Here is a 15,200-nt window from a genome sequence, read left to right as displayed (position 1 = left end):
ATGTATGAGAATATTGCTATTGCATATGAGAATGCTGATGTAGGCACCACGGAGGCACAACTGGTGTTGTTGCTGTCACACAACAGCAGGGTTCTGGGGTTGTGGGCTCAAACTCTACCTCAGTGCTGTAAATAGTTTTAATTAATGATTTCTTACCTAACAGTCAAGTTTTTCTTTTTATTTAAATACATAATTAAAAATGTAAAATTAGTGGAACACATTTATGGAATAATCCAAATAGTGCATGACGTATGTGTAGGCTGCTGTTACTGCCTCCTTAGTGTACTGTACTGCCTGATTCGATGCGGTTGATTTATGAATCGGTTCCTTTGGTTCTTCAAGAAAAGAACCGGACCAGAGAGCCGATTCACTGGAGTGTGATCTGAGCTGCATTAGCGCTGCTGAGCGGAGTGGAACATGGCGGCGTCCCTGATCTGCGGCCGGGTTTCTGCCGGACTCAGGAGCTCGGGCTCCAGAACCGCACTGGGCTCGGCAGCTAAGGTCAGTTCAACACAGTTATACACTTTGTGTGATTGAGCCGTGTTTTTTCCGAGTGTCTGGGGGCTCTGAGTAACCCTGTGGGGTGACCTCAAAGTGAGGACTTCTCATTTGACATTAGCTGTTTAGCTCAGAGCTAACTGCCCTGACTGTCAACATCAGTAAACCGCGGGGAATGAACGGGGGGCTGCCGCTCAGCCGGAGTTAAGAATTAACAATGACTTGTTTGAAATATTTAAGAATACTTTAATATATATTTTATGTACAACGCAAGCCTGAAATTCAGGCTTTAAAAACGGGGGAGTTGGAAGGACAGAACTCAAACTATTTTTACTCCCCTCCCTTCCAGTCCATCACAGTTTGGCATAGGGCTAAAACATTAACCCATCTATTATCGAAATAACAATTTAAAACCAGAGTTAGACTTTGTTATTGTAGCCTTTGTTTTACTGCTATCACCCTTATACAGCATTGTAGATCTACAACCTATATCTACCACAGAACTTGCCTGTGAATGAATTAAAACTAGGGGTGTCAAAAGTTACAATAATCACGGTTAAATGCTTCACTTTTTGTAGTTAATTGCAGTTAACACTAATTGTTTATTTGCTCTAGCTTTATCCTAAAATATAGATTTGACTGTTTAAAATAAGTGATTTTAAGTATACTCATACAGTGGACAGAATGGATTTATTACTTATAGTATTCATCAACTCACATTTTTGTTATTGCATAACATCTCCAAGACATGGAGCAGTTCCCGTACAGCTCCTGTTTTCTTCTAGATTTACTTTTGTGAATGTGTGGGGTTCTTTCCTAAAAAGTTTCAGGATTAGCCAATCAGGGGAGAGCAGACCACATCTCATCTGGTTCTGGTCCTGATCACTACATTTTTACTTCAGTTTCTGTAACAATTGAGTAATGCTCACGTGTCGAGCAGAGCCCTGCAATGTGGTGGACTATGGCAAGAAAATTAAGAGATTCTCTGATATCAGCATAACCACTGCAGAAACGTCTCAGGAAAATGTTCAAGTAGCTGTATACCGTTAGAATAGAGTTATTGTATCACACTACAAATGTGTTAAAGGTTTTTAAAAAATGAGCTCTTCTATACCTTTATAGTGTTAATGTGATGTAAATATGTTAATTTTGATACCACTCATTAAAACTGAACAGAAGCAAATAAATGCCCTTGTATTGTGACATCACAACCTGATATCACAGGCAGTCTGACACAATATTTACAAAAATTTGCATAACAAAATTGTGTTTCCGTTTTTCTCTGTTTTTGACATAATCTGTAAAACCCTATGTTTAAAAGGTTTATGAACGAACTGATCGAAATGGACCTTAATTACTAATTACTATTTTTCTTCTTGTGACCATTTTGGAGATTATTGAGTTTTGTCATGACAACAGTGATATACATATCTTCATGACTGAAATAAACAGGCCTGGAACATAATATCTAGAAAAAAATGAGCATTTAAATCCCAATCAGACACTTGACACTAGCCTCTGTTTTTGCACATTCCATTCTTTTAGTAGATAATGTTTCCTCACAGCTGGATGGGAGGTTCAGCAGAGCTAAACAAGGGCCTCAATGTTGTAAAACAGCAGATAGTTAGCCACATTTACTGATGGTTGAAAGTGCTTCCTGCTGCTAAAATAGTTTCATCAACTTTTTCTACTCAGAATTGACTTGCTTTAGTGGGAGGTTATGTTTAAATAGCTGATCCTCTCATTTGTTCACATGACATTAAAAGTGTTTATTGTTGCCCTCACTGCTGTTCTGTTGTTTCAATACAGACAGCAGAGGTAAGCAAAAACAGGCAAAAGCTGATCTGCTGTTGATTGGAAACTCACACGACCAGTGCTATGAATAAAGCTGTTGTGTGGCGTACAGCTGCATTTTAAAGATGGATGCACACATTTTTATTACTTTTTAGTGGTCCAAATTTATAGTGCTCTTCATTGGATCAGTAATAGATCTTGTGGAGATCTCTCTACACTGTACATAGGCCATCTCATTTTTTATTTATTTTTTATTTTTCAACAACTAAATATAATACTGCCATTGTCAGTGTTTAATATGTCCACTTTTGCTTCAGTTGTATTTGAAGGCCTGGCATTCAATAAAAAAATGTAATATACTTGTTTCTACACCTGTAAACGTCAGTCAATTGTTGTGAAAAAATGTAGCTCTATCATTTTCATATGTACACTAGTATCATGAGATGGCATGAGGCTGTAAAGTACAAGAGACCTTATGCCTAGACTTCTGTTTATCAAACACATGCCGTTATGAGCGTTTTAGTTTCATGTCTTGGAGGCTTTCTCTTTCAAAGTCATTTAATGGAAAAGCTAGGTTCTTCTTGTATTACACTAAACTGAGATGATTAACCTTACTCTCCACAGCAGTAAAGGAAGGCACTTCCAGGAAGCTCAGTGCAGAAGGATTCGTTCTCAGTCCTGTTCCATGTCCATTTCATTGTATTTATTTCTTGTTTGCCGTCAGGTACTCGCTGGAACATCAGGGTTGTTCGGTAACCATGCCAGCCACCCAACTCCACCAGCAACGCTTCAGCAGCAGAGGAACCTGTCCCTGCACGAGTACATGAGCATCGGCCTGCTGAAAGAGGCAGGCATATCTGTGCCCGCGGGGATGGTGGCTAACACACCAGACGAGGCCTACACCATCGCCAAGCAGATTGGTAAGAGCACAGAGCAACAGTGTCCAGTCAGTTCTGTCCACCAAACCAATCTTTAATTAAATTCCTATTTTCTCTGGGAAATAATTCAGTCATACTCTTTGATTTTTGTGTTTTTATCTGTTATATTTTATGTAGCATTGTTTATGTATTTTGCTTAATTGGCAGACATTGTGTAGGCTGGGTATGTCTTAAAAAAACCTAAGGGGTAAAGTTTATAATATTTTAAATATGCTATTTATTATATGGTGACTCTTAACACCTGGCCAGGGAGTAAAATCAAGTCTCTTCTGTGAACCCCGGCCCATTATAACTGTGTTATTAATATAGACTGCATTTGGACTGTAATCCTATACAAATGCATTCTGCATTTCTCTGTAATGCTAGTTCAGATGGATTATAAATTCTACAATTTATGAAAGAATATCCAAAGATTTGTACACTCCTTATTACCACTGTTTTTGTCTGTTTTGACTGTGTTTGGCTTTTTGCATGCTTTAAAAGTTGGATCTTTTATTTATGACATCTGGGTGTTAAATAAAACAGCAGCCAGGTATAAAAAAACAAAACATCTAGTACACTCAATACAATAGAAAACTAAGAATTCTGTTTTTATTCTCTGCTGAAAAGTTGGCATTTGGAGACCCTCTGGGTTTTGTAAAGCAATGGTAAACAACAGCAATGGAGGTGAAGCCTTACTGTCAGCAGATATTTGCTATTCATAACCATATGTCTTTGATCTTCATATCCTCTCAGTTTGGTTCCACTCAGTTTCCTATAAACAAAAGTCATTGCAATCCAGTTGCTGTTTGTGAAGAGCTGCATTCTTTTTAAGAACTGTGTGGAATAATATCATGGAATATCCTAGCTTTATTGTGCGTGGTTTGGCTTGTTTACTGAAGTCACACACACTTGGGTCTAAACTTAGCTTGGTGCTGGCACTCGTGGGACGTGTATGTGTGTGTGTGTGTAGCTGTCAGCATACAACCAGCACCTGCCACTTTTCCTATGAATGAAGTGGGAGGGGGAGGCCATAATATTCCTTGGGACATATGCTTTTTGCTTTGTGTATGTTGTATTCATGGTTGTTTTCTCTGTTTTAGTGTTAGACGTCTCTCTACAAAGTTGTTGACAATATAAATTAATCCAGTCAGGTTTTTATTACCTGATTTAGACTAGTTTAGATGCTAAGGCTAATCAGTGCTAAAGGAAAGGGAAGTGATAACTTAAGCTTAGGGTTGTAGACAAAGGGAATCTTTGCTGAATTTACAAAGTTGGCACACAGTCCATATTTCACAATCTTGGAACATGCAAGCCTGCAGTTTTGTGTTTTGGTGTTGAGATTGGACACAATTTTAAAGGTGATATTCGCTGAGTCAAAAAAGGATATAAATCTAAGTCATTAAGATTATCTACAAAGAAGCTTTTCACACCAAACCACTCAGAATTGCTTTGTTTACAGCTCAATTAATAATATTTGCCAACCATTTTTTAAAAATAGATATAAATACAATTCAACAACTTGCCTGATGTTGGGAGTTTTCCTTTCATCTTTACCAAGAGTTGAAAGACTAAAGACTGGGTCATAATTTGTTGGTGTGTATGGCGGTAGATTAACGTAATTTGTGCTCACGAGTGTCAAAAGGCTTGGCCGAATGTGTATTCTGCAACTTCTTGTTACATGTTACTGCTTGTGTTTATAGCAGAATATGTGAAGCTTGTAAAGGTATTTCAGACGTATTGTAGAAGCATGCATAAGCTTCCTGCCCTTGTCCTTAACTTAGATGGCCCCTGCCTGTTATGTAAGGCTGTCTTTGTTACAGGACTGCCAGAGTGGGCTTGGGTTCTGTATCTGATGTCATGAGGTCATGTAGATTCTCATTCTTTCTCTAATTCTTTCGCAGGCTCGAAAGATCTGGTGGTGAAGGCGCAGGTTTTGGCTGGAGGCAGAGGCAAAGGAACGTTTGAGGGAGGTTTGAAAGGAGGAGTCAGAATTGTCTACTCGTAAGTGCTCAGGCAGTGGTGTTGAGACCAGTCAAAGTGGCCATTATGTAAAAGTCCATTTTCAACTTTCTTTTTTTTTTTTTGTTAATGACATAGTTCTAAAAAGAGCACACTTGCTTTAAGAAGAGGAGAGTAAATATACTAAAAAACAGCTGTGCAACCAACTTCTTAGACTAAATGTGTGGAACTTGGTGGTTTATGTGTTTTGCACAGTATTCTACACTGAAATTGACTTCTGAGTAGATTTTGTTCACTGAGTGTAACTTTATTTTATCTCCATCACAACACTGATTCCTATCTTATCTGCCTTGGTTCCTGGGTGTTTCACTCTCTAGGCCAGAAGAAGCAAAGGATATCTCCTCTCAGATGATTGGCAGAAAGCTGTACACTAAGCAGACCGGCGAGGCGGGTAGGATCTGTAACCAGGTGTTTATCTGTGAGCGTCGCTATCCCCGTCGGGAATATTACTTCGCCATCACCATGGAGAGGTCCTTCCAGGTCAGAGCTGCTGATATCAATGCGGGAAATGTAATTTATGATGATAAAACATAGTGGTGACCCCACAAAAATTCAATTACAAGTCTTTAGGAAACCATTCAGCACAGAATTACATCTAATCATGAAATTTTAATACAAATCAGTTTAATGAAGATGTTTTTATACAATTCATAATTAAGAAAGTTATTACCTAATATGCAAATGTGCTGTGAGGTCTTAATTAAGAAAAATGCAGTAGAGGAATGCATGTTGTAGCTAGGTTTCCATCCAGCTGTTGAATTAAATTCAAGTATGTCAGCCAAATATTGCAAAAAAATGTATACACCTCTCCTAAAAGGAATTTTAATTCATATCAAGTACAACATACATGTCGTGTACCATGCTGGTCATGGGATATATCTACATGTAATTTGATTATCAATTATGATTATTATGTCATAAATGAGAGCTTTAAATAAAAAGATTTGTACCTGTTCTGTGTATTACTCTGTATTTAAACTGTGTTTTTTTTCCCTGTACAAATTTGCTTTATGCATTTAGTGCTGTGAACCTGCTAGAGATTTTCTATGTATTTTTAAGAGGGACAGTTTTTATGTTATTCCAGCAGGTGGCACTAGATTGTTGCATTTTAAAGGTTGTTAAATTTTGTCTTGGGAGTTCTATAGTTGCATCACTCTGATGATAATGCTGTTTGGTGTTTGTACTTAGGGTCCAGTGCTGATTGGCAGCTCTCAGGGGGGTGTGAACATTGAGGATGTGGCAGCGGAGAATCCAGATGCCATTGTGAAAGAGCCTATCGATATCATAGACGGCATTAAGACAGACCAAGCAGTAAAAGTGAGTAGTACAGAGAACAAGCAGAACAACATGACTTGTTAATGAATTAATTTTTTGCAATGTCATAAAACACAGTAAGTAAAACAAAAAAGGCAAAATGCGTAAGTGAACCTTAATTTTTGTTATTTCTACACTTTTTAAAACTTATTTTTTTTATATTTTCTTTGTTTAGTTTCCTCTTTAATAAGATAATCGCAGTATAAATGTTTCACAAACTCATTTTTGCATTTACTTGATTTCTCTTCAGGTAGCAAAGAGGATGGGCTTCCCTGATGCTTTAGTAAATGAAGCCGCAGAAATGATGATCAAACTCTATAACGTTTTTATCAAATACGATGCATCAATGGTGGAGATCAACCCAATGGTGGAAGACTCTTCTGGCATTGGTACATAAATACACTCTATTATACATACACAGAATAAACCAGGCTTATTTACACTTGCACAGACGCGTATACTTGGCCATCTTTATTCCAAGGATGAGAGATCAGGAAAATGGATGAGCGTTGCCACAAGGCCTCTATTTAGCTGCTGGGCTGCACTGTGAAGGGAATGCAGACATTCTGAAAATTAAGTTTGTTTTACTGTCCAATGCCAATGCACTAGTGCATCCACCCAGTTAATAGAATATAAACTAATACACTAGTCATCTCCAGCTCAACCCCGCCCCCACACACACACCCCTCTTAAATTTCATAAATACATTGTGTGTTTGTATATTGCTGTAACTAAAACATGGGCAAAACCCAGAATGTTACTACTGTTAATAACCTTCTGTTACAGACGTTCCTTGAGTGAGATTTTCTTGCTTAAAGACTAAGAAATAAAAACATTTGAGGATATAACTGCAACACTAAAAAGTCCAAGTGTGGATGTGTGATGGTGGAGAGTTTGAATGTTTATTATGCTTGCAGGCTAAAGCAAAAGGAAATTCAATATTTATTGTTACTGCTAGGAGACTGAATTTAATGCCTTTGTTGTTTTATAGCCTCAACATAAGTAGATTTCTTTATCATGGGGAAGATTCCCAGTGGTTTTACAGCAGAAAAATGCATGCTGGTTTGTATAGTGAGTTAAAAATACAGACAAAAAGAAAAACAGTATGCAAAACAGTCATTTTTATCAAATACAATGAGAGATATAATGATGCGTTATTTAATATTAAATCACATAATAATTGTAAATGCTATTAGCATCTTTAGCATTTAGCATCTTGTCATTTGATTAAATATATACACCGCTCTTTTATAGTTTTGAAAAATATCAATAGTCTTTTTGAGTACTGGTTTATTTTAGCTGATGTGTTTTCCAGGGGTCTTTGTAGCTTTCCCCCATATTTAGTGTTGCACATGTCTCTAATATTCTCTCTCTATGTTTTTGTTTGAAGTCATGTGCATGGACGCCAAGATCAACTTTGACTCTAATGCTGCATACAGACAGAAGAAAGTGTTCGACATGCGGGACTGGAGTCAGGAGGATATTAGAGACAGACAAGCGGCTAAAGCTGATCTTAACTACATCGGCCTGGACGGCACCATCGGCTGCCTGGGTGAGTCGAGTAGTTCTTGTGTAGTGTTTATGGAAATATTATAATAGTATTCTTTAAAGTTTGTATTATGATATTGGATATGATGAACTATTGCACATACAGAGATGGATAGGGAAGCAAATAAAAGTATCTTTACTTTAAATATGGACTGAAGTAAAAATACCTTACCAAATGCATCTTAAGTAGAAGTACAAAGATAGCTGCTCACAAACTATGTAAGTAGTAAGTGACGTATAGAACTGCTGCAGAACAGTTTGGTCTGGAAAGCAGCAGTGGCTGGTTAAGACTTAAATATTCTGTATAGCATCCTGGGCTTCTTTGCTGCTGTGTGAAGTATAATGATCTCTGTATCTGTTCTTAGTAAATGGGGCCGGCCTCGCGATGGCAACCATGGACATTATCAAACTCCATGGTGGAACTCCTGCCAACTTTCTTGATGTTGGAGGCGGAGCCACAGCGCATCAGGTGACAGAAGCTTTCAAGCTCATCACATCCGACAGAAAGGTAAAGCAGCAGTGTGTAATGAGATATCTGTCACAGCCTCAGGGTGGAAGGAACTTCTGTATGGGGTCTGCTCTGACTGGACATACTGTTTGCTTCGTGACAGGTCCAGGCCATTTTAGTGAACATCTTTGGCGGGATTATGAGATGTGATGTCATCGCTCAGGGCATCATCATGGCCGTTTCCGACCTGGACCTGAAAATCCCTATTGTAGTACGGTTACAAGGTAAGAAAGAAAAATTAAAAAGGAAAAAAAAACTTTTAATGCGATGAGAAAAATTAGTGGGAAAAGTAATGGGTCGATGAGATGATGTAATATGACAGCTAACCAGGGAAAGAAAAGGATAAAGGGTAAAAACTCTGATTATGACAGAATTGTATCAACAAATATGGGCGGCACGGTGGTGCAGCCACACAGCTCCAGGGACCTGGAGGTTGTGGGTTCGATTCCCGCTCCGGGTGACTGTCTGTAAGGAGTTGGTGTGTTCTCCCTGTGTCCACATGGGTTTCCTCCGGGTGACTGTCTGTGAGGAGTGTGGTGTGTTCTCCCTGTGTCTGCGTGGGTTTCCTCCGGGTGACTGTCTGTGAGGAGTGTGGTGTATTCTCCCTGTGTCTGCGTGGGTTTCCTCTGGGTGCTCCGGTTTCCTCCCACAGTCCAAAAACACACGTTGGTAGGTGGATTGGCGACTCAAAAAGTGTCCGTAGGGTGTGTGTGTGTGTGTGTGTGTGTGTGTTGCCCTGTGAAGGACTGGCGCCCCCTCCAGGGTGTATTCCCGCCTTACACCCAATGATTCCAGGTAGGCTTTGGACCCACCGCGACCCTGAACTGGATAAGTGCTTACAGATAGTGAATGAATGAATGTATCAACAAATATGATGTTTACTGGATATTTGTTATGGTGATGCTAGTTTGTTATGACACAAGCCACTAGACATGGCTCCTAGAGCTACATTCCAAATCCTATTACATATTTTGCTAATGATAAAGCATGGCTAATTGAATAGTCCTTCTCCCACCGCGTCTTGTAGTGTCTTGCGCTCAGTTGTAATGGCCAGATGTATCCACTGAACATTTATGTAATATAACTGAGCCCAGTAAAAGTGCTTGTAGACATTTGTTAAATAACCAATGTCAAATTATTGTTACAGCGACACTTGTTCATCAGTCCATGCTGTACTCGCACTGTATTCCTGTGTGTTTGTGATTTTCTGTCTGAATCCTCAATGTGTCCTGCTGTTGGATGCAGGGACGAGAGTGGACGATGCCAAGGCACTCATCGCTGCCAGTCCTCTGAAGATTCTGGCCTGTGATGACTTGGATGAGGCAGCTAAGATGGTACACCACTGTTCACACACAACACAGCCACAAACATTTAACGCTCTAAAACCCTTTAAGGGTCAACATATTAACATTTAAATGTTTCAGTCTTTGGTTTAAAAAAAGATTAAAAAATAGATTAGGCACGCTCTGTATTTTATTTTAATTGAGGTAAAGTAGAAAGTTCAGAAAGATGCAGTAGTGTCTTGAATGGATCATGTACTAGCTCTCAGCCTGCTCCATCACAGTGATGTGTGTTAGGTGGAGATCTGGCTAGTTGGTGAAATATGCAGTACCTTAATTGTCCCTGTAGGAAAAAAAAATGTAGCTTCCATTCTGATCCGGTGATTCAGTTTGGAACATCTGTATAATTTATAGTAGCAACTGAATAATAAAACTTGGTATTAGTAAATTAATAATAAGTGTGAAAAAAAAATTAACACTTGTCCTAAACTTGTCTCCATGTTTATTATAGTGTTTGCAACTCCTTTAATTCTCTCTCTCTTTCTCTTTTTTCTCTCTCTCTCTCTCTCACTCTCTCTTTCTCTCTCTCTCTCTCTCTTTCACTTTCTCTCTCTCTCTCTCTCTCTCTCTCTCTCTCTAGGTTGTAAAGCTTTCTGAAATTGTGTCATTGGCCAAAGAGGCCCAGGTGGATGTGAAGTTCCAGCTGCCCATCTAAAGATGTCTCTCCCAGAAACCATGCCCATAAACTCCACTTCTCTATCCTCACCACCTCTCTGACCAGACTCCAAACCATAAACTTGAGCTAGCTGCTGAGTCCAGTTCCACTTAAACCCTGTGTCTCTTATTCTGTCTGGAACCATCTCCCTGTGGTCATCACTGCCCTCCCCAGTGTTTCAGTACTTCCAGAATGTAAAGGCACACTCATGTCTTTGTGGTTTTTTTTTTTTTTTTTTTTCTGCTCCAGTCTGTCCCTGCTGATCAGCTGTCTCTTCTGCGCGCCCCCCATTGTAGAATCCTGCTCTAGTCCGATGTAACCCAGACCCCGATTAAGGGAGTTATCTTGGTTACACTGATTAGATCAGGTCAGTATTACTAACTGTTCATTACACTCGTTTATTTAGTTGCTTTTGATGTTGGTTTCCTCGTTTTCTTAAGAGGCGGACCTATTTATGTGGGACTGTATTTATATTTAGAAACTGTACATTGGGGTGAAGCTTGCTGGATGTAGTATATGTTTGACGCAGGTTCTCTCTTTTGCAACAAACACACAGAAACACGTACAGAGCCTCATTAAATAAACACTTCCTTCTCTTTCGCCCCTCCTTTCCAGAGCCTCATGGGCTCTTTGCTTCAGTGTTTCCAAAGAACACGGCACTGTTTCCCACACTTAAAAAAAACAAAAAAACGCACAAACACTTGGGGAATCTGTGTAAACTTTAATTGTATTGTGTTCTCTTGGCCCTATCCAGAAAGCACTGGTTAACAAGAGGGAGAAAATAATAAAATGTTCAGTTATGTTAATCATGATCGTAGTGGTGATGACAGATTCTGCTCAAGGGGTTTCAGGTGTTGTTGTTATTTTTTTTGTGGATGAAGAACTTACTGATTTGGAAAAGAGTAGTGGTCTTTTCAGTGCTCCTGTAGCTATATACTGTATATGGGACGATAGAGATGAGGAAATTAAGATTAAAGGTACATTTGTGAGTGTTTTTCTAGTGGGGTAATTTGATTTGATAAAAAAAAATTCGGAGCATGGCTTTGGGGTTGTATTGCATCAGCCAAAAGATATATTTTGAAAATGTTGTTGATTTGTTTACCACTGTTGTGGATTGGGGGTTGCTAGCTTATGTTCTGAATTCTTGAGCCAGGAAAAGAAAATAAATAGTGTGCAAAACCAAATGTAAATTTACCATAAAACCAAACTTAAATATCATTTTTCAAATTCTATACACTGAGATACAAAGCCATGCAGTGAGATTTCAATTGGAATGATCCATCGTATAGAAACCGACTGACATTTAAAGAATTGTTGATTTTGCAATGTCTACAAACATATTCAACCATTTTTTAAAAATACAACTCAAAATGGTGTTTAATGTAATTTTGAAAGTAACGTAATGATGGTTTCCTTCTACTGCCCAAAGACATGTCGCTAGGTGAATTGGCAGTGTGATATAAGCCACACATGTGAGTATTGGAATTGACTGGGACCCTGTCTGGTGTGGCTTTCTGCCTAGTGTCCAGTGACTCCGGGTAAGCTCGCTACACTCCACTTCCCTGATAATGATGAAAGGGTTACTGTACTTGTGTACACTTCAAAATCTCTTAATCCCCTTTAATACACCATTGTGCCAATCTCATACTCTGTATATTAGCCTTCTGTTACAAAAGGCATATAGATATGTGTGAAATGTGATAAAACTACTTTGCTTAAAATAATTTTGTTTTGTAACAGGTTAATCCTAATTAAAGACTACTGAGAACAGCTGGGAGGTAAAACCTAAAGGTCTTTACACAGGGATCTGTTGTATAGGTGATAATGAGAGGGTTCATTTGAATGGGTGATCTTAGACAAACACAGGATCGCTTTTGACTGAACAGGTGTGAGATAGTTATTGTGGGATCATAGAAAGAAAGGGAGTTAATTTTATAGACAACCAGATTGTAATTCATTTGTAAGTCTGTTTAGGATCACACACAGCTCTCCAACTCGTCACAAACATACTCCATCACTTCAGAGAACACAGCCCCACCACTCCACGGTTCAGTAATTTATAACAACCTACCCGACACATGGTGACCTTAAGCTCATGCAGCTACTCCAAAGCGTACTGAGTAATTTCAACTCTTGCGTTCACAATGGATGCATTTGAAAGGATTCACTTATTATAAGAAGTGTTTGCAAACATTTGAAAATGTATTACAGACTTCTATTTTTGTTTTTCAGATTGTTATTATTAGTGCGACAACTGCCTCCTGTGGCAATCAAAGGGAACTTGAATGTCGAATGTGGTACACAGTGCTTTACTTGACTCAAATCAGGAATCCCAAAACACACGGTTAAACTGAAAATCATTCAAAAATAATGTATATTTTGTCAATACGTTCTCGTTCCAGAAAAGTTAACACAGAAACACACTTACCACCATGTTGCATCAGCTTTCACTTTAGGAACTCTTCATGATCATTTGGGGACAGAAGATCGGAATTGACCCAGCTTTGAAAACCCAAATATCTTTCCATTCTTACATTATACAAGTCCTCAGCTGAGCCTCCATTATGTTTTAAATTTTATAATGTACCATGTGATTTCAGTTGGAGAATGATCTAGACTACAGACAGTCCAGTGTAGCTCTTGCAATCTGATTGATCAGCCATGTTGTTGTAGAATGGTGCGGCGCTGTCCTGCTGAAGAAAGTATATTGGCCCTAGAAGGACATCATCTACAAAAGTATGTATAGACTATTGATATATACAGTCTTTCACCCCTTAAAAAGCCTTCAGAGATGTGGAAGTAACTCATGCCATTACAGCTGCTAGCTTGAGTGTGAATTTCTTGCTGGTAACTATCTGACATTTCTGTAGATCGATGTTTGTCTCTATGTTCTAAGTGTCCCAACTTTTTTGGAACATCTGTCCCAATCCTAGACTGAATGAGTGGCAAGTACTTTAATATTAATGTTAGAAAACTAATTTTAATGTGCTAATAAGTGATTTAAGAGTCACTGGACATATTTGCGAAGCTTGAAACTCCAAGTCTGGCCTCAGGTTGAAGATTATTAGCAGCAAAATAAAGATGGCCGCAAAACTAACCTCTCACAACGTCCGGAAAAACAAGCTAGCGGTGCATTAATTGTTGGACGCTTTGGTGAATAAATAACTTGGTGACATTTGGATGCGCTGAGAGTTGTTGCTAAGACATTTGGACGGCTGTCCTCTCTTTTTTTTTATTGCTCCTATCACACCATGAGCTCAAGCTTTCATGGTGCAGTAATTGCATAGGAATAGGTCTGAAGATATTGTAAAAATGGTGATAAATTTTAATCAATCCAAATTATATGCTATTTATTATAAACCCATGTCAAGAAAAGACATTTTGCAGCTATTAAATTGGGATTTGTTAATTCTCATGAAACAAAAACACAAAGAAACATATCTCCAGTAGTTTCCCTGACCAACTTGAATGCGTTTTGTAGATAAAAAAAAATTGATTTTGACACCTGCTGAACAAGTTACACTATTTGAAAACATTCCACAATAAGAACGTAAAATAAAATGTATAGCAGACTGTGACATTTAAAGGAACGTATGCAGCCGTTAAGGCCCTGTCTTTTATCAAGAAGGCTATAGTTATTTCAGCAATACAGTGGCAGGCCTCATTCTGCAGTTGGCTTCATAGACACAGAGTGCATGTGGTTCACTGGCTTGCCTGCAGTCCAGAGCTGTCTCCTATTGAAACTATATCCCATAATGAAGAGAAGTGTCAGTCAATGGTAGCCATGGAGGATCAAAATTAATTTTCAGTTCCCAAGTGATTAAGAAGTCTAATTAAAAGGAAAGATTGTATAACACAGGAACAAACAAGAATCGGTCCAAAATTTTTGGAATGTTTATAAAAATAATAAACACTTTCGTGTTGATCCATTGAAACATTTGAAATCTTTTCTTTGTACATTTGTAGTTAAATATGTGCTCAGGAAAATGTATTTATGGAAATTTATGGGTATTTATGGAAAGACGTACCTGGAAGTTAAAATGAAAATTCAGCCTTGGCCCTGTTTGATTTACATAACTTTCCTGTCAAAATTAGCACAGCTGGAATTATTTAACATAATTTTGAATCTGATGGATTTCAATGGACTCAGGCTTAAACAGTGCAGCAGGAGCATCTGATTTGTAAGAGATTTTTGTTCATTTTTTAAGACATGGATGCACCCAATGCCCAAATGTCTATAAAAACAAACCTCTTACAATTAGTAAATTAATTTACTTTTAGATGCACCGATTTGGACAAGCTGGAAATGAAATGGGACTCTTTGAAGCAACTACACATGAACCTAAAGTCATAATCCCCATTGCCAAATGTTGGCTCGAGTGGTAGAAGGTCCTCAAGCATTGGACCGTGGAGTAATGGAACTGTAATAGAACAGTTCCTCATAGAAAAGTGTAAAATTCTTCCCAGAAGAACAGAGGTTGTTACATTGAGGGATTAGCAACACATTCTCCTCCCTCAACATCCACAGCTGGAGTGCCCTTGAGTAAGGCATCTGAACCTTAACTGCTCCCCAGGGCTGTGGTTGGATGCTTGCTTCTCTGAAT

The 15,200-nt window shown here is 38.6% G+C and overlaps 1 protein-coding gene across 1 annotated transcript; it reads left to right on the top strand.

Moving 5' to 3' along the window:
* The first annotated feature begins 360 nt into the window (after positions 1-360).
* Positions 361-14,470, top strand: sucla2 (succinate-CoA ligase ADP-forming subunit beta). The gene is made up of 11 exons (XM_066666209.1): positions 361-501; positions 3,017-3,212; positions 5,114-5,213; positions 5,549-5,711; positions 6,420-6,548; positions 6,796-6,934; positions 7,936-8,097; positions 8,459-8,601; positions 8,705-8,825; positions 9,847-9,935; positions 10,522-14,470. The coding sequence occupies exons 1-11, from the start codon at positions 418-420 to the stop codon at positions 10,594-10,596; spliced, it is 1,401 nt and encodes a 466-aa protein (XP_066522306.1). The 5' UTR covers positions 361-417; the 3' UTR covers positions 10,597-14,470.
* Positions 14,471-15,200: the final 730 nt, after the last annotated feature.

The sequence above is a fragment of the Hoplias malabaricus genome, chromosome 3 (genome assembly GCF_029633855.1).
Source record: "Hoplias malabaricus isolate fHopMal1 chromosome 3, fHopMal1.hap1, whole genome shotgun sequence".
NCBI classification, from domain to species: Eukaryota; Metazoa; Chordata; class Actinopteri; order Characiformes; family Erythrinidae; genus Hoplias; species Hoplias malabaricus.
Note: the sequence above shows the minus strand (reverse complement) of the source record. Positions and strands in the feature narration are given on the sequence as shown.